Source organism: Dermacentor silvarum, chromosome 1, assembly GCF_013339745.2.
Source record: "Dermacentor silvarum isolate Dsil-2018 chromosome 1, BIME_Dsil_1.4, whole genome shotgun sequence".
NCBI classification, from domain to species: domain Eukaryota; kingdom Metazoa; phylum Arthropoda; class Arachnida; order Ixodida; family Ixodidae; genus Dermacentor; species Dermacentor silvarum.
Window position 1 is genome coordinate 39,616,495 of NC_051154.1, and position 22,373 is coordinate 39,638,867.

A 22,373-nucleotide genomic window follows, 5' to 3' on the forward strand; every position below is an offset into this window, starting at 1 on the left:
TTTCTCTCCGCAGTAGGGCCACAAAAAGCCCTTTGTCTAAATTAAATCTGATCCCAATGAAAACAATAAGTTCGGCGGTCCTGGGAACCACTCGCTAGGTTCCCAGCTGTTGCCCTTCAAACGAAGGAGCATTCTCTTCCGAACAGCTTTTGTGTCCGCGTGACTTCATTTCCCAAGCGATAGTGGTGTCTGTCCGAGCGTGTTATATAAAGGGTTTTTTTTTTTTGCTATTATTAGCAAACGTTTATTAAAGTAACCCGTTGTGAATCGACGAGACCAACGTATTGTTCCCGGCAGCGTTCCTAACCAACTGAAGTTATTTCTTGGAAGCTTTAGTCCTCATTTAAGGGTAACAGGCTCATTTCAGGACATTTAGAATGCGGTTCGGGAACACCTGATGTAGTCGTTTGCTGAGAGTGGTCTCTTCCGTAGTTTCTTTCTTCAGCTCTTAAACAACTTGAAATATAGCGTGTGCAACTGTGGCTAAAGAAACTCAACCTTCTATTGGTATATAGCTAGTCGCATTGAGCGCACAAGTGTGTCTATGAGGTTGTATGTGACTAAATCTTCCCACGAAGCTAACTAGCACGCCACCTCGAATAAGTAACAACTTGTGATCGTGCCAAGTATAGCCTACTGTCGCAAGACAAAGCTGTCACCGCTTTTGACATGTTAGACGCTGACAAGTCTCCGCATCCCAATGCATATACTGAGTGCGAAACCTCCCGTGTATTGAGAGTCCGCTCCGCCTTAAAGGAACCCAGGTCTACAAAATTAGCTTGGAGTCCTCCACTATAGCCGTTATTATTCGGCCAAAAGCAGCAAAGTCAATCAATCAATAACCAATCACGACTCAGCCATGCAGTGGGAACAGAGAAAGAGAACTATACAACGAGATTTTGTCACTCTCCGCACAAGCGTCGTCGTGGGGTCAAGAAAACCGACACGCCGTCACCAGCTCTTGAACAGACCGTGCTTCATAGCGGTCGTCCATATGTCTACATACATGATCAGCAACCTGTAACAGCTGCACACCTCTAGTGCTCATTCCGCGATATCTGCCATATTCTAATTCAAACAATTTCATATCACGTCATAGACAGCCGCACATTCGCGGCCTGCATGCTTCCTTTGAATTTATTTCTCAGGAGTCGCCGCGAGCATGGAATCTGATACTTCGGCCACCGCGCATGACGCGACCAACTTTCTTTTGAGGACGGGTATATTCGCGAATCGCGCAGTCAAAGAAAAGGTCACGATCTAGTTCTTCTGTGGCACCATGTCGCTTTATCACTTGAAATTACCCAGCGAATTAAGGCTATTCAGAATTTTTGTCGACTTATCTAAAAAAAAAAGTACAGAGATCATACCTATCTGTACTAGTGATGGTTCAACCACCTTGGACGGATCTGCATAATCAGTGATATTTCCTGCGAAAGTCATCACAGTACAGTTCAATACATCTGATCAGACGACATCGACTAGCCGCGGAGCTTGCTGCTCTTCGTATCCGCACTTCGCATAATACGCGAAGTAGCGCACTTCGCTGTTCGTAGCGCACTTCGAAGAACCACATAAAAAAATTGAGTGTTTTCAGTGACTCCAGTGTAGCTGTACATCGCTTTCTTTCGGCCTTACGCCATGGACTCTTCGAACAAGTATTTCTAGAAATCCGAGAGCTCCTCCATCGCCTCGTCGAGCAAGGACACGACATCACATTTCAGTGGCTTCCTAGCCACTGTGGCGTAATGGCCAACGAACATGCCGATGAAGCTGTTCGATCTGCTCATGAAGACGACGTGCAGGAACCAATCCGGCTGTCAAGAACAGATGCACGCAGCAGCGAAACTTCGAGTGCTTGCAAATGATTCCACACAATAGTTGGGGAACAAACCTAGCTTCCAGCACACACGTCTGCATCGACTGGACCCTGTCTTCGACTTCGTCTTCCACCTGGACTATCCCGAGCCGAGACAACAGTACTTTGCCGACTGTGACTTGGCCTCGCTTTTACCAAATCATTTGTTTCCCGCATCAATAGGAAGATAGTGCTCCGTGTGACCACTGCGGCAGCAAGGAAACGAGGCAGCGAGTTTTTTTTTTTTTTTGCCGTTGTCCTCGATACAGCGCACACAGGCAGTCACTGGCAACCGTGCTGGTCTGTCCTGACCACCGGCCGCTTTCGGAGCAGACAGTCCTGGAACGCCGGCCTATGCAGTCGTCACACCACAAGTCGGTCAAGGCACTCTTGAAGTTTTTGTGTTCGAGTGGCCGATTAGAGAGACTATAGTTCTCACGGACGTTCCCCACCTCCTCTATTTATTTTTTCGCGCCCTTGCTTTATCTCTCCGCTGTGCTTCTGTCTTTCATGTCCCCTTTCCCTTCCCCCAGTGCAGGGTAGCAAACTAGAATCTCTTCTGGTTAACCTGCCTGCTGCACTTCTCTCTCTCTCTTTATTCCCCATTTTGGAGAACAAGATCCTGAAAATGAGCTGCGCACACAGGCTTATTACGTTCATCAATTGACGATCAAACAACTTTATAAGCTTCGCCAACATCCTTTCAACCAGTGTATGGATAGCACCGCCTTCCTACAGGCCTTCTGCGATGGGACAAAACGGTTCTGCGCCTTTTGTTGCTCATGGAGATATTCACAAAGGCCTAGATATTCCGCACTCAAGCAACGTTACTGCATCTGTCACAATCCACTCGTTGTACAGCGCCTGCTTAATGTTGAAAAGCGGCAAAAGCTACGAGCATATCACGCCTGCAAAAAAAAAAAAAAAAAAAAAAAAAAAAAAAAAAAAACTCGACGTCATTGAGCTTGTGGACACCAAGAATTAAAGGTTTCTAAGTCAACCCTCGTACAACCCTCTAAATAACACAATGGTGCGATGAAATGGAAATCTCAATCGTTCTCATGTAGCTAAGAAGTCACCCCGTTTGTTATTCAAATATTTCCCGAAGCTTTCGTTTTGGCGCCGGATAAAATACACGGCTCAAGGCTTGCTTTCCGTGGCAGAGCCCCTGCGCCATTAAAACAATGATAACAATTAAAGAAAGCTCAAGTTCACGCATTGTCTCCTCGTGAATGTCCGGCTGTTCTATTGTCGCCATGATCTCAAGGCACGTTATTTGAATGCTGTGACTAAACTCCGGCCTTGCGAGCGGGTTTCGCTCGCACGTTTCCAGAAGTAACTGGCGTCCCTTATCTTGCCTTTTCTTGTTTTGTTTTCTTGCACTTCAAGTCACGTTAGTCTCCGAGCATGCAGGAAGAAACGCACGCCAATGCTTGGGGGACGATGGAAGGCAGATAAATGGTTCTCCCTACAGCCACTGGGCCCCCAAGTGCCGCGAACCGCCCGAACAAGGCCCCTTCTGCGGTGGTTATTTTGTCGAGCTCGTGAAAACGAGTCCATGAAGCAGGGGACGAATCTGAGCTGACAAACTAATTGGAACTCATTTCTTTTATTGCTGTTCTGTAGTGCACTTGACGTTCGAGTCGCGTTTAGTTACAAAGCTACTTCGCACCACCCCCCTCCCTCTCCCTCTTTTTTTAACTTTGTTTTTTAATGGCCATTTTAACGTGTGTCTATGTATTTAGGTGGAGCAGCTCCAGCCACGCAGCACACGTAGCATCCGCGAAGCTTGCAGCGGCAGCGAAGAAGACATGAGCGAGTAGCACTAGGTCGCTCACTATTACTATACTCAGTCCCATCGCGCGCACTACTTTGCACCACCCTCGATGGGTAGTGCAAACGCGCCGCTCCTCCCGAGCGACCGTAGCAAGCGGCTTCATATTCTGTTACTTGGTATGGTTGGAACTACACGTATAGGTTAGCTCAAGAAACCAGCGCCATCAATTTCTTACGTCTCCATTATCACGGCACATATCTGCTCCGTTACCAACTGCAGACTGTCAGGGGTGCTTCTTTAGCCACTTGCTGCCTTTACCGCCTCTACTGTCTGCTCCCTCGAGGCACTCCGTGCAATTTGGGTGACTGGAAAAAAGAAAAAAGAAAACATATAACCAACCATAATGATCTTTGTCGAGTGAGTCGCAGGTGACCAGGGAAGGAATTCTCTCTCTCGCCAATCAAAAACGAAGGCCGAACAAGGCCAAGGTTAGGGCGTTCCCACTGCGGACGTCTGCAGACACCACCGTCATCTTTGTTTCTATGAGCGGTATGCACCACCATGAGCCCAACGCCTTTCTATGAAGGTCGTGCGCGTACACAACGTTATGCACTGCTATGCGATGTCGACAGCGCTTGCCTCGCCAACCCAGCTAGTCAACAAGCGTTTATTGCTGTGGGCTGAGTGACTGGCTGACTGACGCACGCACGCACGCACACACGTATGGGCGGACGGACAGTCGGGGTATATAGTGCGCAAAGTTACGCCATAGGCACATCCTACGCTGAACGCAATATTTAAAAGCGTTCACGAGAGACGCTATAATGGTGGAGATTATAATCATATAGGCAATAGCGAAGGAAATAGGTGTGTCTGATTGCGTATGAGTAGGATGTCTGGCATGTATTTAATGATCACCGAAATAATGGCGCGACAAAAGCCGTTGAATATACCGGTACAAAAAAAAAAATTAAGTGGTGGTAGCTCAATGAAAATATGCCGTTCTGGGACGGAATAACGTAGCCATTAATTTAACTCGATTCTATTCCTTTCTTATCATCCACCACCCATGGCCGGCCGATCCTGTTGGTGATAATGCTGGCGAAGGGCTGCTCATACCGCTGACAGCGCAAAAAAAAGGAAAATAATTGAAATAGAATTGTTATACATTATTCCGCCTCAGCTGCTGAGCGTGAAATTAGATTCCAGGCCACGGCTTACCATATTCCGTATGGAGGGAGGGGAATACAGAAAAAAAAAACGAACAAAGAAGAAAGAAATCGGCAGTAATCACCGGGGTATGATTGTCCGAGTCAAACGACAGCTTCGCAGTGTAAAACTGCTCAGATGTCCAGTTATGTGTGACGCAAGCGTGTGTGTAACATTGTAACGACAAGACGACGGTGGCATGACGGCAACGTAAAGACGACAGCGAGAGGATGACAAAGGTGAGACGACGGCAGCTTGACCTCTCAGCTTTCTTCTGAAAAAATAACTGTAGAGAAATTATGTGACCAGTTCTTTTTTATTGCATGTGGCAGATGAACCGCTTGCGCTGCTTCAGCTATATTACTTGAGTCAGCAGACAATATTTGCCTCACAAAGCGCTGTGTGCAATTAGCTTATTAACAAAGATCCGAAAAAAACCCTAACTATTTAAATAATGGCAGATGTTAGTATTGTGGAATTCAAGGTGATCAGCGGTAAGGGAATGTCTGTTTCGTAATGGCCGTGAGTTTGCATGACTAATATAGCAGCATCAGTTTCGAGACATCCGTCCTCAAGAATAAGCTCCGGTTAGGCTAGCGCTTCACACGTTATTTCCCAAAAAAGACTTGCTTATGCTCTACCCGAGGGAACTATATGCGATACGCTTATGTTTTTGTGGTGAATTTTAGGGCCCGGTATCTCGAAACTGTGTTCAGCAGCTTGCTTCTAAATGAGCATGTCTTGATCTCCGACCGTCTTCACTTACGCAGTTATGTGCAGCATGTGCCTTAAAGTGTATAATTAAGAAGTTTGTTATTAAATCATCATAAATTGGTTAATTAAGAAAGACGATTTGTTGCACGAATAACGTCTTCATTTTTTGGTAATCTGACTGAAGTGGCGTAATTGCTTTACCATGGACGAAGCCTGGAGACCGCTTTCGCCTTGGCGTGGCCTACACTAAGCACTTTCTTTTTCGAAGTCTGTTGTGCAAGCTCCGCGTCGATTGCGTGGGGAGTACGGACGAGAACATAGCCCCACGTGTTGCTCTGGACTACCCCTCTATATTCCCCGCAAAGGCAATAAATAGTTAAGCGTTACAAACTTAGAGCTCTGGGCAATCAATCGCCTATTGTAACGAGGGACGATACTTGGACCATGACCAGTCAGTGGCCTTGAAAGAACAGCTTTCAATTCCGTGAAATACTTTCTTTTTATTAGTACGGACATGTGGTCAAAATACTAGGGACGATTTTATGCAGTGACTCGTGCTAGTTGTTGATGTTTCATCCCTAGCTCCGGCAATCTTGTACGTGTTAATATTTCCGCGTGCTGAAGTGTCCTTATCATTTAGCTTTCTTTTTAATTTGTACGTTATTCATTTTAAAGCAAATATAACTTTCCAGAGTAGCCGGAGGCGTACTGCTTTCGACCTGTCCAGTTGGACTCCATTTAAATATACCTACCTCCCCCCTTTTCCTGCCCAAAGATGTGGAGCAAAACTCTCGTGAAAAACTAATGAAAATTTGATTGCAGCTTTCGACAGCTACTCTGCGTTCACTGTGACATTCCACCTGCACCGAGACTCGGATAAGTGACTTGAGGTTTGTTTGCCTTGAGGCGACCGAATGCGTTTTCCTTTTCCCCTTCGTTGTCTCACCAATCATTCCCACAACAGCAAGACAGGTTGTACAAACTTGGTCTCCTGTTTTTTTTTTTTCTTCTATCGTGCAATGTTTTGCGCTCTTGTACATGTATTAATACACGGCGCTGTTGTAAAATCAGAGGCACTTCAAGACGAACCAACGTAACTAAAAGGTGTGTTAATCTTGGTCGTGATGAACGAATTTACTTTTATGCAAAGTTATTTCATGTACCGAAAATGTGCATGCTGGTCCTATCACCATTCTAGGTTGTTTCGCAGATGCTGTTTCACGCCAGTAAGCCGTAAGTTATGTAGGTCTCACCATATATAGTTTTCCTGCTCGGAGGGGTCTTCTCCGGACGAATAGGAAAGCAGGAGCCCCAATAGCAGCTAATTCAAGAAATTATTTTCGTTATCACGTGGGTTCCGGAGAAACGCGCTATATAGGCAGCATATATTCGAAACTCAAGTATAATGAATCTTGACGATATTCATAAAAGCGGCCCTGCATCAAAGTCGCGTACCTGACTCTATCTCTGCGGTCGATGCATCGCGTCCGCGACGTGTGATGGGCTAGGAGAGGTAGGACCTGATGTGACAAAATAAAGTTTGCTGTCGTTTTCTCCCGTGGTATGAAACAGGTTTGGAAGCTGTTCGTGTCGTATATACGCCGTGCTGCGTGAGGTTCGCCAGTGCTTATCCTCTTTCGGTGTCACGCGGCTACGAAACTTCTGTCAGTTCCCGACAGCGATGGCTATACGCGCGCATGCATAATGACCCCGATAAGTGCTTCTTGCTTCTCTTGTGCAACCGCACTCTCTCTTCACTGCGACGCTCATTCGTTCGGAGCATGATAGTGGGTGCGCCTGAACAGGTATAGCAATAGCTGCGCTATATAGGCGACATTCGATCGACGTTCACTTGCGTGCGTGAGCGGGAATGAGGAATTTGCTGTGCAAATGTGGCAACTCGTTCACCTGCCGTGCCTCGGCGCGACTATAGCAGCAGCGCTCACTTCCCCGTGCTGTCAGCACTTCAAGTGGTTTGCGTCAGCCGCCAAGAGGCGTTTCCGGCCGGGTACGCGCCAGCCACGCCGCCGCGGCCGATGCTCTGTCGGGAGGATGGCCCGCCCTTGGGGATGTGCCACCTTAGGCGCGGCGACAGCCTCAAGGTCGCCGGCCACAAAGACACAATGGTCGCCGGAAGGGATAATTCTCACCTGCCGACTGGCCGCGAAACCGTTAGGCTGGCGGCAGAAAGTGAACCTTGAAATCCAGTTTGTGCGTCGCGAGGGGCAGCCTCCTTGCCCGCTGACCCAATTCAGGGAGCCAGGTCAGTACCGCGTTTATAAGAGCCCCGGCGACGGTCATTGCTCCAGAGGCTATGCTCCTCGACAGTCACGCTTGGGTCCTGTGGACGGTTCTCGCGGCCGCGGCCGCGGAACCGTACCTGGGTACTCGAATCGGCAAGCTCAACACACATTTCCATGGTGTCTCCGGAGAGCTTTACGCCGTGGACGACACGACGCTGTACCTCAAGGATTTTCACTATGACGGCACAGGACCAGGTGGGCAAGGCGGAAGAGTGATTGTGTTGTGATGTTCATGCTGGTGTGCGCGAGTCAAGCGTTCGTTTTGGCTCATGGGCTGGTGCTGGTGAGATGCGTTGCTTTCACCTTCCTTTCACGTTGCGTTCACCTCGCCTTCAACCTCGCTCACCAATGAGGGCTCCGAGAAGCGGCAGTAGCGCGGTCATGTTATGGTTAGCACACATCAGCATATGTTCAATCTGACTGTCATACATAGATGTGTACTCCGGTTATAATCAGGGCGAACCTAATGAAGACTCGAGGGCACAAGCTCGCGCCTGCTGACGCTATCACTGTGCGGAAACCCACGCATTGGAAGCGTTGGTTTGTGCCGGGCCTATCGCCTGATAACTAACTATTAATTGATACACAAATGAGTTGAGCTTTAAAAAAATGTCCTTTCGTCAGTAAAGATTTGCCGCATTTTCTGACTCTCCCGCGCGCAGATGCTTACTTTTGGGCAGGATCTTCGACTCGGCCGGACCACACAGGCTTCATCATCCCGGATGAGAAGGGCAGGTAGGAGAAGGCGAAAGCGTCTCGCGGGCGGCCTCGTTCCGAAGCGCTACATTTCTATTGCAGAACAACACCCCTCGGCGCCTATAACGGGCAAGACCTGATGCTCAAGCTACCGGCCGGACAAACGATCAGCAAAATCCGCTGGTTTGCTGTCTGGTGTAGAAAATTTAGGGTAAGTGTATGCATCGATTTGGACCATGGGGCTAGTGTAAGACCTTTTCTTGCGGCCTTGGTGTTTTCCGGAGGGCTGTCCACGAGTGGCGTTCCTAAAGCTCCGGCTGGCGTCGCGCAGGCAAACTTTGGCGACCTGATCATCCCGCGGAACCTGGAGGTGCCCAAGCCTGCCGTGCTCAAGGCTCTGCCCACCTGGGACCATGGAGTGTCCTCCGGCCGGGTCTCCCTGGTCGACGCGCAGACCTTTCTGGTGCCCGACTTCAAGTACGACGGCCTCGGGCCCGGTGAGCGGCGTCCCTGATCTGTACAAACGGAGAGAATAAAAGCGCTTGAACCATGTGAGTGTGTGTGCTTGTCTGCCCAGCCGCCTACTGGTGGGTGTCCAAGGGCCCCAAGCAGCACCGCGGCGGAACGCGGCTGCTCGACGAGAACGGCAGGTGAGTGGACACGTGGGGGACTTGGTCGCGTGACCCGCCCTGGCACACCTTCTCGCAGCGACGCACCTCTGGCACCCGCCACGGGCAAGACCGTCTTCATTTCGCTGCCGGACGGGCTGAGCGCCTACGACATTGATCGCTTTGGCGTATGGTGCGATGCGGCACAAGTGGATTTCGGCAGCATCTCCATTCCCCACAACGTTCGCGTCCCACCGTCACCGCGTCAGCTGGCCCTGGCGCAAGCCGAGGCACAGCAGCGGGATGTCGGGCCGCGCGTTCAGCAGGTCCAGCCCGTTTCCACCGCGGCCCCAGTCGGGCCTACGAGCAGGACCGGCGCCAGAACCACCAGGGGCCTCAACTGCCAAGTCCTGCATGAACCCCTAGGCCTGGAACTGCGCTGGGTGTTGGAACGCGACCAGGCAGTCATGCAGATGGTCGGTCGCGTGCGTCAGGGCGAGTACATGTCCTTCGGCCTAAGCAAGGACGACACCAAGTCACGCATGCTGGACGCAGACGCCATTGTCGCCTGGATCGACCGGAACGGTAGAGGACACGCTGTAGACTACTATTTGTCTAGCAAGGAGCAGGTATGTAAGAAACTTGGTCTGCTTCGAAGCACGTAAGTTTCATGCTTTCCTTTCCAGTGCGTGGGAAATCGCGGGAGCTGCCCAGACAACAAAATCAGCCGCAGGGCGGCTGACAGTGTGACAATGTTGGACGCCGCAGTGCTGAACGGCTATCACATGGTCACATTTCGCAGACCTCAGGCAGCTCGTGAGTGCACTGCTTGCGCTATGTGCCTAAAGCGTCCCTAACCCGCGTTGTTTGTTTAGAGGATCCCAACTACGACCAGCACATCTACTCGGATGGTCCGCAAGCAGTCATGTGGGCCGTAGGACCTGTCAATGATCACTCTGACGCATCTTATCACTCTGTCCACAGTCAAGGTCGGTATAAAACCTAGGAACTAACATGGCGAGTGACGGTTGCTGAGGCTTCTATTCGCTACTTCCCAGGGGACATGTTTTTGGATTTTGCCCGCCAGCCTGCCTGGAACTGTCCGGCTCCGGATGAGGACGCGACGGAAAGCAATTCGGCGGCCGAAGGGTCGGCGGACGATGCATGGCAGATCCCGTCGGTGGTGTGCCCGGCAGACGGCGTTTTTCAGATGCAGATCGGCCCTGCAGGAGGCCGCAAAGGCTACCAGGCAGTGACGGGCCAAGTGGGGTGGGGAATTGCTTGGTATGTCAACGGTGTCCTCATACCGGAACTCTGGGTGCAGCGTGGAAAGACATACACGTTTGTGGTCGAAGGAGGCAACGACCAAGAGAACACAGCCAAGAACCATCCATTGTATATTACATCCGACCCTGGAGGCGGCTACGAGCACAAATCAGTCGCGGAACGCAAGGTCGAACGTGTCTATGCTGGCGTCGCTCGACACAAAAACGGAAGGCCTTATCCCACGGCTGGTGAGTTGACTCCGCTTCGTTGCTCTTTTATGTGACGGCGTTGAAGTATGGAGTTGTGGCGGTTTCAGTGCATTTACTAGCTCGATATTTATAACATGATGGCGGATGCTTTATCAGGTTGTCACAACCGTGTCAAATCGGCTTCATGGCTACTGCCAGACCTGAGCTTTCTATGACGTTTTCAAGCTGCAATATACTGCCCGTAAATGCCATGATGAGAAAGTAAATAATCCCTCTATGTTGCTCTCGTTGACTTTTTGGTGTTGGCATGAGAGCATCAACAATTATCGTGACAGGTGCGACATGCTGAGGCGTACTGTTTCGAGCAAGATTGGGCGCGCTGAAACTGATGTGCCCATTTGAGAAGCTTGGGTTGTCTTAAATTATTCTGCGAGCCTCTTCTGAAAACACGTTATCTTAGAACGTAAACTCAAGCAGGCAATGTTGCCTACCTTTCAAGTGTCGCTTAAATGTTTTGAGCAAAAAATCGAAAGGGGGACAACACTTAAGAGTAGATGACAAAAAATAAGCAGGAGCAGATTTAAAAAAAGAAACAGCCCGTAAGTTGCGTGCCATAGCATGAGGTTTAACAGCGCCTTCCTCTTGGTATAAATTTCTGTATAATGCTACCCATGCAGAGGACAAATGTAGTACGGTATCAACTCAATGCACTGTATTCGCCACCCTTCTATACAACTTATAGCATTAAAGAAAGAAAAAAAAGAAAAGCTTTTTCCATCTGCTGCACTGAGCTCATCTTCTCTTGCCTCTGCCTACATGCTACTCAAGAGTAACAATGATGCGCGCTGATTTCATTGCCCAAACTGCGTTTAGTAAGCAATGTTCTTGTCCGGGAAAATATCATCTTTATATTGGCGGCAACTCACGGAGAAGCTGACATGTCGTGGCAGACATGGGTACGGCACTTCTGTGTATCAATCTGTGAATGCCATCTTCTTATTCGCAGAATCGAATAAACGGGTTCATATTTGTGCTTGGCACTCAGTATTTGTCTCGCATGACGTAGGCGCGACGAAGTGCTACCAGGGCCAAAAACGATGTTGTTGCTGGGCAGCGACACAACGGATGTGCTAAACTGACTTCGCTCGTTGCTGTGGCGTGTCGGGCGGGTAAATACTAGCGGTGTTTCACGGGACGCCGTTTACGTCGTGTTTTGCCATTGACATACGTAGTGGAATGAACACCTCGAGCTTTAAGAGGAAAAGAAAAGGACTTCACTGCTCAGGCTGGGAATGAGAAAGTTCTGGCAAATAGAATGTGTGTACTGACACCGCGGATCGTGACACCTGGATGGCGAAAGAAAGTACACAGTCTGACCGAAAGATATTGCTTGGCCCTTCTTTCTCCATCGCAATGTGACAGATCTTCGCGTATGTCTGACAATTGCAAGCCCCTCTGTCTTGCGTACACAAACGTCACTATTTGCCTATTTCTCACTGATCGACAAAAGCATTATAGTCCTCACGCTAAGTAAAGTCTTATGTGGTTGCACCCGCGGCAGTAGCGTAGACATAGGAGTTGCGTGAGGACCCACGCCCCACTCCTTTCTTTTAGCAGCACGCAGCTTCATAACTGTACATGTACCAACAAGAAGATCAACGCACGTGGGTGTTCTTTTCCTTGCCACCGGACCAGACCAGACTTTCCTTGACGCCGGACCAGACTCATAACATCGGTGATGGAAATCACAGCTAGGCTATTGTAGTGTCACCAGAAGCTAAAGGGGAACGAGCCTGTTGAAGCCGGCCAAACTCTTGCCCTTCCGTTGCCATTCCGAACCGTAGCTTATTTTGGGCAATAAAGATGATGGGAGAGTGGGGATTGTTCCTTCTTGACCTGGACAGGGCAACTGTTAAAAGTGGGTTGACACTCTTGCCGTGAATGTTGTCCAGGAGTGTCCAAAGAACGGCCGGTTGCCTGTCCGGTGGTTCCAGAGCAAATCTTCACTAGTCGAGGGCAATGCGCGGAGGACCAGGTGTATACAGTTAGAAGTAGCATAGGTTTTGCCAACCATCAAGAGGAAGCACGCGCACTGTGTTGCGCTCGTGCACCTCACCGAGTCACGTGTCGTGACTGCGGCACCTTTGGCCTAAACCGCAGTGGGGCGCCTGTGCGAGTGGCAGCTCCCGCTGGGCGAGCAGCCCGACGAGTACAACAGCTTCGAGCAGTTCCGGCAGCGGCTGCAGCTCCAATGTCGAGACGGGTCGCCGGCCTACCTGCGCTGGACGCCGGACCGCAACACGCCCGACCTCGTCTACTATCAGGTGCGCTATGCCACATCCCTGCAGTCGCTTTACACGGGTTCGCGGAAAGACCTACACGCAGGTCTTCCTATTCACGCCGCTTGCAAACGCCGCGGCCATCTCTTGTGACAAAATGTTTTCAGCTGCGGGCAATTGCGACGCTTAAGCCGAATTCACACGGCGAGCCAAATCGCTTCTTCATTAGTTAGCAAACGACCGTTACGTGGCTGAGCTGCAACGAACCACGCCGCTAGCAGTTCGTCTGAGGCGTCCTTGTGTGGGGTGTGATTCGGTGGCCCCAAGCTACGGCATTTTTGCCCGCCGAAATTCGTTCCTTCGTGTGAATCCAGCTGTACGAGTAAGAAAAATGTCTTTATTTATTTTTTCTTTCTGCACACCATCATTTGGCGGAACTTATCAGTTTATTGGTATGTAACAGCTAACTCAGCAGCTTCTAGGTGTCTATAGGAATAGAGCAAGCCAAGACGCCTGTTTGTTTGTTTCTTTCTTTCTTTGCTTGCTTGCTTGTTCGTTCTTTTTTTTTATATTGTTTTTTTGTACAACAGACATACGAGGGGGGGGGGGGGTGTATATAATCAAATGAACTAGTATGGTCAGAGAGCTCTGGCCTAAACCTTCTCTGACACAACGTGAAGTTAGACATTACGACTAATCGTTGGCGCGCTCATGCGGTTCTGCGGCAATCGATAATGTGGGAACCCGCTTTTACTTTGGCGGTTCTCGGAGTTTAGGAGAGGTAGACGTAGACGTGTCAACTTTCGTGGAGCCGGCCCTCTGCTGTTAAACGTTCGAGAATTATTTGCGAGTCACTTTGCTGCTCGTAAACGTTGCGTCTGCCACTGCTTGCACGGAATCGCTTACTGTGTATGTAATTTCAAGTCGAATCACTGTGCTCTTTGGTTTCCTTCGAGATATGTAATTCATATATTCGGTAACTTCGAATATTGAAATTAAGTACCACAGCTGATATCGTGTAGCCCACTCGCTTGTGGTAAAGCAAGCTTTGCGTGCTTGCCGCCATCTATCTGCGCTAAATTTTTACTTAAAATTCGATAATTTCTAAGTTATCTTATTTTATTGATTGAGTCATTATACGCTTCGCGGAGAAACGAGTGTGAACGACACCGGGTTTTTAAAATTTTTAAAGCACTTAGTTCGAAGATATCCATAACGTATAGGCATAAACATGACCGGCGTTTAGTGAAAGCGTTTTCGTGAAATTGTTTCCCAATGCAGGAATTTGGATGTGCGCGAGCGCATCTAAATTCCTGCATTGGTAGAGCAAATAATTTCAACTTGTCCACAATACCGGGCGAGTGCTGACGCTGGCGCCGTACCGCAGTGCTACACCCACCGCCACCTGGGCTGGAAGATCCATGTGGTGGACTCATGCGCACCCAGCAACTCTACCGGCCGCCGCGCCGCCGGCTGACGAGCTACAATAAACACGTCCATCCTACAACCTTCGGCTGCCTTATCTGGGTGCGTACGTGGCCTGCGAGCCGGTCGGAGAAGGGCCGCCGCACCGTCCTCCCAGCTGTGCACCCGTGCACCATGCAGGAAACACCCGGGTTCGATTAGCGAGACCCCTCATTGGTCATGGAAGTGCCGAAGAAGCACACACGCGTTACCGAAATCCGCGGGCTGCATTCTGAAGTAGAGCAACCGCACGACCCACGTTTTAACTCCATTGAAATGGAGAGCTCTCATAGTTCCCCGAGGAATACATCCACTCTGCTTGGGTCCTGAAAGAGTGAAAGTACTCCAGTGGGCAGAGGTTGTACGTAGTAGAGAGACCTCAATAAGGGAGTCAAGTATGGGACAACACTTACTCGGCATAAAGGAATTGTCAGCACAGCCCTTGTTCTTGGAGTGGGACAACTCTTTCAAAGCATCTCAAGGAGCGTGCGATAAGCTTACGCGGCGAGCTCGACCCTCACAATCGCCTGTGGACGGGACACCACTGTGTGCAGCAGAAAGAAAGACTACGCGTGCCACTTCAGCGAGTTGCGATTGCGAAGGCAGATAGGTACACCTATGCGGAAGGGTAAAGGCGCCTTGCGGCGGAGCAACCGCCGATCTTTACATTTTATCGACTCCCGGATGCTGGAAATCGCCACAACATAAAGAGAGGACCGTATGCGTTGTAGTTATTTCCAGACACCGAGCGGTATCTTCATGAAGGACGCGAGCGGCAGGCTTCGATCACACTCGCGCTCGATGCTTGGGTTCGTATATAGGGGTTCGACGGTGCGAAGAAGTTTCAGAAGGAGCTCCACCTCAGGGAGCTGTACTCAGTCCCTGTCGATAGGAAGTCTTGGTCCCGTCGCTTCCGTCACTACGAACGTCCATGCACTACTTGCACTATGTAAACCATTGGGGGGGGGGGGGTGTATTCAGAAATGTAGTGCGATTTTGGCAGAAGGACAAATTCACACCGCAGCCGCATGCTTCAGTAAAACTTCATTATGATAGCAGCGTCGGAGAATCGTGGGCCAGGATCCAGAAAACTATTCGAGCGTTGCTGCACTCGTAGAATCAGAGCGAGAGGTGGATTTCTCACAAGCAAGAGAGAGAGAGAGAAAATGTAAAGGTTATAGCAGACCTCGTCTACTCAGTTGGCGGAACTGCAGAATTAAAGCTGGGCAGGGATTGTGCCTGCCATCTCCATTTAGCGCAGCTAACTCTAGTTTCGAAGTATTCCGTCTCCAACATTTTCTACGAAGTGCATTGGCGTTCGACCTAATTTCCCGAAAACGCCTCCGTAAAGCTTTGCGGGAAAGAAGCCGCTTATTTGTGGGACAGTTTTAAATTTCCAAGTACATTTCTAGGAAGAATATCGCAAAACGCATACAAGTATCAGGAGCTTTGCTGCGCGGTTATATGATTTCATTACTGCCCCGTTTAGCTACCACGGTTACGACATATGCGCGCTAAAGTAATTACTTAAACGTTGGTGAGTGAAACTTCTTCGATTAGGTAATTTAAGATTGTGATTTTTCGTGCATGTGGTGTCAGGCTATTTCAAGTAATCCATCTTAAGAAATGAAACTAGAACGACTTATCGCTTATATAGAATAACAAAAGTTTCAGAGGCAAGTTAAAAAACTAAATGATAGAATAATAAAGTATACCGAGGCCAAAAGCTAGTGGATAGAATTGTAAAATTTTCTGAGGCCAGTTGAAAAGCTAAGCCGCCAACAAGGTTAGCTCCTCTTGGCAGGTATCCAGCAAGCGCCCTAAACGCGGCAACGCGTTGTGTCCAAATGGACCCTGTTTTTTTACGACATTAGTAGGCACAAGGAGAAACAGTACACGGGCAGCCTTCGACTTGTCGTTATCGTCCGAGATCACCAATGAATAAAGCAAGAAAACAACGGAATACTGTGGTTAAGACTCCATTTGAAGTTGAAAGTAATATACGCGGAACTCTTATTTGAGCAGATGACAACCGCTTTCTTGACCACTAATGGCGACGCATATATAGACTAATGGTCTCCAGAAAAAGAAAGCATAAACAACGAATAGTAAAAAAAAAAAAATGTTGTACATATATTAGACCCACAGTTACACATGCCGAACACGATTTTTTGAGATGACGGCATCATTGGCATCTGAAAAACGAAACTGCTTTGAAGTCTAAGACGAAAGAGAGAAAGGGAATTTGTTGACATTAGAGTAATTGTACGCGGCAATGCACGTTTCGTTATGACATTTTTTTTTCCTACACAAGAAGGGGGTTAACAGTGGCTGAGGACCTTGCAACAAAATATAAGCTTGAGGACAACAATTACGCACTCGGTTGTCTCTCCGTGCATAATTTACCCAGCGCGAATAGCCTGCGTGCACAAATGCCCGGTTTCCTTTAGTTGAGCTGGACGGGAGAGTCCTGGCTCACGCCTACCTCTCTTATCGGAGCTTGCAATCACGCTTCGGATGTTTTCAACGGGGACAGACACAACCTGAGAACGAAACACGAACCGAGCAGATATGAAGAGTCTATAGGTGACGGAAGGAAACGTGTCAGTGGCGCTAATGCGCATATGTATGTATAGCCATCCGTAAACAATTTCTGAGATTCGATTACCGAATGACATGCACGTGATACTAGGATGGATAACGATGAGTTCTATTTTGTTCAGCAAAGTGAGTAGAAGGTGTGGCTTGGCATACTTTGAAATGGTCGCATAATCTATTACGGCGTGTACATTTCAAGCAGGCGCCCTAATCGACAGTGCGACCAAAGGGCATCAATTCCAACTGTGTTCAGCGTTCAGACTATAATGGTATAAAATTGCTTAGTACAGGAGCTCTACATGTGGTATAATATAAAGTTTGACGGTGCACCATAACGTGCAAAAAAGTAGTATTTGTGATAGCACGTGAGTGTTGCTCGACAGAATGGCGTTCTAAGCCCTCAAGTTGAGTACAGAGTAACGCATTGGCAGTTATTTTGACGCCACGTTGGCGTATGCCTGACGTATTCGCTCACTAGGCTTTTTTTGAGCCATGGTGTGCTAAGTGAGCATGCAGATAAAACAGTCTCGTAAAACGGTTTCCTGACCGTGAGTCACAACGAAAGTGGCTGAGGTAGAACATTCTCAAACACGCTGTTTCCGATAATATTAAGCATAATAGTTTCGTTGAAACGATGCGAGAGAAAAATAAGTCCGAACTATAAAACTTTCAATCAATCAATCAATCAATCAATCAATCAATCAATCAATGAGTCTTTGATTTTCTCTGACATAGAGAAGGAGACAGGAGCTCGCAAGCTCTACAAAGGTCCTGCCCCTTTAACAACTTGGCTGTACAGCAGACCAACGCCAAAAAATAATTTTTCATAAAAACAAACATTCGAGGGACAATAGAATAGAAAACACTAGGTAAGAAGCAGCGCTATTCATTGCAGTACAAAAGAAAATAGCTACACACTATGGGTATATTTTGCTGTATATTTCAATTGACTGTGTTATTACTCTTGTGTTTTTATTTATTCGCTTTAACTGCTGGATTTGAATTGGCTGCGGCAGCGGTAACGATGATGAGAATTAAGGAACCTTTTGGCATCCTCATGGTGCAACAAAAAAAAAAAAAAGAAAGAAAAAACATCCGACGCCACCAGTGTAGACCATAGGTTCGACATTAGTTAGTTAGCTTTCCAAGCATAAAAGCTATACACTTTCTCATTTGGCCTCTGTTGGTGAAACTTGATTGCGTGGTTCGCAAAAGGAACTGTTAGGCACGTAGCAACTGCGCATGATGACTACGTATGAGGTCGTGGTGGCAGTGTGTTAGCAAAGAATGCCCGAATTCGATATCGGCGCGTATATGCGCTGGTATTTGCAAACCCACACAAGGCCATCGCCTATGAACTATACGCAGCGCTCGAGCGGATTGTGCGGAGAGAACAGCTGCTGCAGTGCAATCAAGATGCTGCGTTATGTTCTATTAGAGCCGCTTGCTCGGCAGATGAAATCGAAAAATTGTCATTTACTTGGGGAGTATAGCGCGAAGCGACGAAGGAAACCTATACGTGTTTTCACTCTCAGATGGATGTCAATTTTCTTTTTCCTTTCGTGAAATTTTCTGCACTTTTGTTGATTTCCGCAGAATCGATTTGCTCGGCAAATCTGCCGAGTTTCCGTGCGCCAGTGTCCAGCTTGAGGAAAGATAGCGGAAGGTCTCACTGTCACGCGACCTTGCCATCCCAGTGTCTGTACGCCAGACGTCTCCATACGCGGAAATGTTGGACCTCCGCTCAGACTTCCGGATCGCCGCTCTCTCTTGTTGCTCTTGAGCTGTTCCTGACCGAGCTGAGAACGTTGTCTTTGTGTACGCCAATTAAGAAGTGATTACCTCAGCTGGACCCATTGTACGTGCGTTCCACTTCTCTTTACTCGAAATGCTTCCTTAATCAAAGAAATTAAGATAAATAGACAAAGGGGGTAACAAAGCCTGCTCCAGCCAAACTACGACAGGCTAGGTCAAGTCGGCTTTTGCCGTGTGTCTCGAGTGCTTTGTTGCTATACCGCAGTGAAGGTGGAGGATGCGAGGTGCGCCTCCTTGAGACTCTTTTGTCCGCCGAGCCGAAGCCATTGTGCCGGCATGGCGACCATCGCTGTGAACGCGAAACAGATTAGAATCGCCGTGGAAGTGTGGCGAAAGGTGAGCAAGAACACAACCGACGCGTCCTGAAAACTCAGTGAAAAAAAAAAAAAAAAAAGTGCAATCCATTGTACTCATGGTGGTGCGGAGTGACGAGTGGACGAAAAGCATGAAGAGGCATTGGCTACCAACATTTTTCACCATGTTTCGGTATTGCCGCCGCAGATCACGTGCCCTTATTGATAACAGGAAATAAATTTGGTTATTTCTGTAATTAAAATATGCTACACTGCAGTCTTCGTCTCTAAGAAGGAACGGAGCGACAGGTTTAATTGACATGACAACGCTTACTCTCGCTCCTTACCAACATTCTCCTATTATTGGGTGTGAATAGAACTGCGGCTAGTTCGCTAAACCGACTTTCTGGGCATTTGTATCGTTCATTAAAAACAAGGGCATTAGAACAAATGTAATCCCGACATCCGGACCCTCTTTTTGTTCTTTTTTTTTTTAACGCACTTACGAGGTTCGCTTAGGATTTAACCCAACTTTCCGTAGTATACAATAGTGCACGCTTTGTAAAGCTGCAGCATGTTTTCAGTCGGCCCTCAAATGTTAATAGAACGGGCGAACAATGTTCCTTCAGTGGCTAGGCGATGTCTTTATTAGTGAAAGTCCGTGTGCTATACGACCTAATCTTCCTTCGAGGCCTTCCTTGTTTGCACCTACAGCAACATTTCAGAAGCGTTCTTGCTGCGCAGAACGCTTAGGAAGTTATTGGAAAAGGGTTCAGCACCAATATTGTAGGCATTTTTTCGCTAAGCTCTATACGCTGCTATGTTCCGAGCGAAATAGATGAGGTCCGAGTACACAACAATAACAAAAGGAGGAAACGAGAAAAGACTGGCGTCAAACGCGCTAAATCAGCGCTCATAGGCGTTCCGCTCTGTAGCCACACCGGCACCGAGCTGGCCGGCGATCACTGAATGAGGGAAGCAAGGTGCTGAGCGCTGAAGCCCCATGTGGACGCCGAGAAGGTAGGGATGCCCGCAAAATGAACAGGACAGCAGCAAATCCATATATCGGTCCTCGGCGCAGCAGCGCTCGGCAGGCGTTCCATCTTGCACGATATATATACGTGGAATGAAGGCGACGCGCAGCCAGTGCCGCCACGGCGCCCTGCAAATATATTGCGCGGCGCCTCGTCGACAGACCGAGCAGCCCCCCCCCCCCCCCCCCCCCCCCCCCCTTCTCCGACTCTAAGGAACGCGACGAGCGTGTGTGTGCGTGTGTGCGGAAATGCACTTAGCACACGCGTAAAGTTTATGGGCGAGGCGTTTCTCCCTTCAACTCTATAGGTCGCCTTTACCTCCCCCCCCCCCCCCCCCCCCCCCACACACACACACACACTCTTGGTGGGATAATGGCACGCCCTTCGCGTACTTCGCAGGGATAGAAAAAAAAAAGGTCGGCGTTTTATGGCATCCGCGAAGCCGCCGCGATGAATGGTGAATGCACGCGGACCTAGCGACCCGCGCAGTTGCCTTCCACGCAGTCCGGCTCGTGTAATGACGGATGTACGCACACAACCAGCGTCGATTCGGCCCTTTTAACCGGCGCGCTCTGCGTCGTTCGTTTGTCCCCCCTGGCTTCGCCCGGGCTCGGCGGGGTCGGTTTCGAAACTCTAGCGGTGTGTCCAGAGGATAACGGTGGTGCTTGACCGTTTAGTAGGAACGGGAAGGGTTTCCCACCGACTACCAGCCTGAGCAATTCTGGCGTGACACACTGCCTGTGCGGTCTCGTGCGCTCTCGTGATGGTGGTCGTGCGCCAGTGAGTACCCCCCTCGAGGCCGCAGCTCGCCTGCAGGAAGCCATGGCAGGCTGCGCGGGCACTTACTCGAGCTGCTGCGAGTGGTGGCGAAGTCGGTTTTGTTCGAGATGACGGGACTAAATCACGTACCTTTCTTTTTTAATTTATCCAGCGTCAAGTAGAGCTCTGTAACAGTGGTTTAAGATACATTTATAGAATACATTAAGAAGCTCAATTGTAAGCTGGCACTTCATTACCATAAATTGGCATGACCCACCTTTCCCCGTATGGCCGCCACTACCGGTGAAGCAATCTGAAATATGTTTGCATGTATCTATACGTCATTTCCTTTCTAGAACAGGGACAACACAAACACCATAAGCGCCAACAGCAAGGTAGTTTCTATAGCGTCCGTGCAGCTGAGAGTTGTTAAATGATACGGCGTTTGACCCCGGACCAAATAAGCCTGCCTGAAATGCTTTGGTTCGGCCTCGCCGTAATTTTTTTTCAATTTTGCCTATAAATATAGGCCAAAGAAATTAGTGGCGAGAGAGAGGAAAAGAAAACAAAAAATTGCAGCCAAGCTCTGCATGCCTCAGACGTGTCTGCATTGAGGAAAGGTCGCCCGCAGTTTCTTTCTAAGCATACAAAAGCGTACACTCCCAGGGGCGGTAATAATCGGTAGCCGTGTCCCTCAGTAAACGTTTAATGTAGGTTGTCTCGACCAGTCGTGTCGGAGGTGTTACGCGTTAATGCGTCATATCTGCGTAACCTGCGCACGCAGTGGAAGAACTTTTATTGCAACGTCTAGGCTTGAGCAATGTTCGCTGCGGCACGCATTGGCCAATTTCTCTCCGGTGGTCTACGCAGAAAGAAAAACCAATTTGTATGCGTGTAAGCACCTGCTAATCGAATTCCAGTTCGTTGCGTAGGTAATTATGCCTGACCCACGAAGGGTCAATAGGCTTACGACTGACCGGTGGCTCTTTACCGACTGCATAGGAATGTGTCGGATTGGCGCCGACGGCCATGTCCTCAAATACAAGCGTATGCAGTTAGAGGTGTGCGAATAATCCGAAACTTTCGAATAACGAATCGACTATTGTCCTGATCCATTCGATCTATGTATCAAATAGTCACTATGCGATGATGTCCTCGAATGCAATAGTCACTATTGAAAAATTGAAACATTTTTTCGAATAGTTTTTCGAATACTTTACGTCGTCGACTGCCCACGATCTAACACAATATTGAAGAAAAACATCCTAAGCTAACATCCCAATCACAGTGAACATAGGAGTATATAGACAGCACGCTACGTCGCTCACACAGTCAGACTTTTCTGACTTAACACAATCACTAGCAATGAAATGGTCTTTAAACACGCCATTCTGCAGTAGATATTGGATGGTAGTATTTATAGATGCAGAGCCTGTGTCACCGCAGACGGCACGCATTTTTGAAACGTTCGAGAAGGTATGCACAGATATA

The 22,373-nt window shown here is 48.7% G+C and overlaps 2 protein-coding genes across 2 annotated transcripts in view; one reads left to right on the forward strand and one right to left on the reverse strand.

Annotated features, from left to right (window-relative positions):
* Positions 1-14,363, reverse strand: part of LOC119460908 (uncharacterized) — a 172,808-nt gene extending 158,445 nt beyond the window's left edge. The window contains exon 1 of the mRNA XM_037722038.2: positions 14,274-14,363. Coding sequence (XP_037577966.1) covers positions 14,274-14,342 — 69 coding nt within the window. The 5' untranslated portion in view covers positions 14,343-14,363. The remainder of the gene's footprint in view (positions 1-14,273) is intronic.
* Positions 7,858-14,426, forward strand: LOC119460922 (protein Skeletor, isoforms B/C). Its single transcript, XM_037722059.2, has 11 exons — positions 7,858-8,056; positions 8,524-8,596; positions 8,660-8,768; positions 8,889-9,054; positions 9,135-9,207; positions 9,266-9,794; positions 9,852-9,981; positions 10,041-10,154; positions 10,224-10,679; positions 12,801-12,964; positions 14,307-14,426. Exons 1-11 carry the CDS (start codon positions 7,873-7,875, stop codon positions 14,394-14,396), a joined length of 2,088 nt encoding a protein of 695 aa, XP_037577987.1. The 5' UTR covers positions 7,858-7,872; the 3' UTR covers positions 14,397-14,426.
* Positions 14,427-22,373: the final 7,947 nt, after the last annotated feature.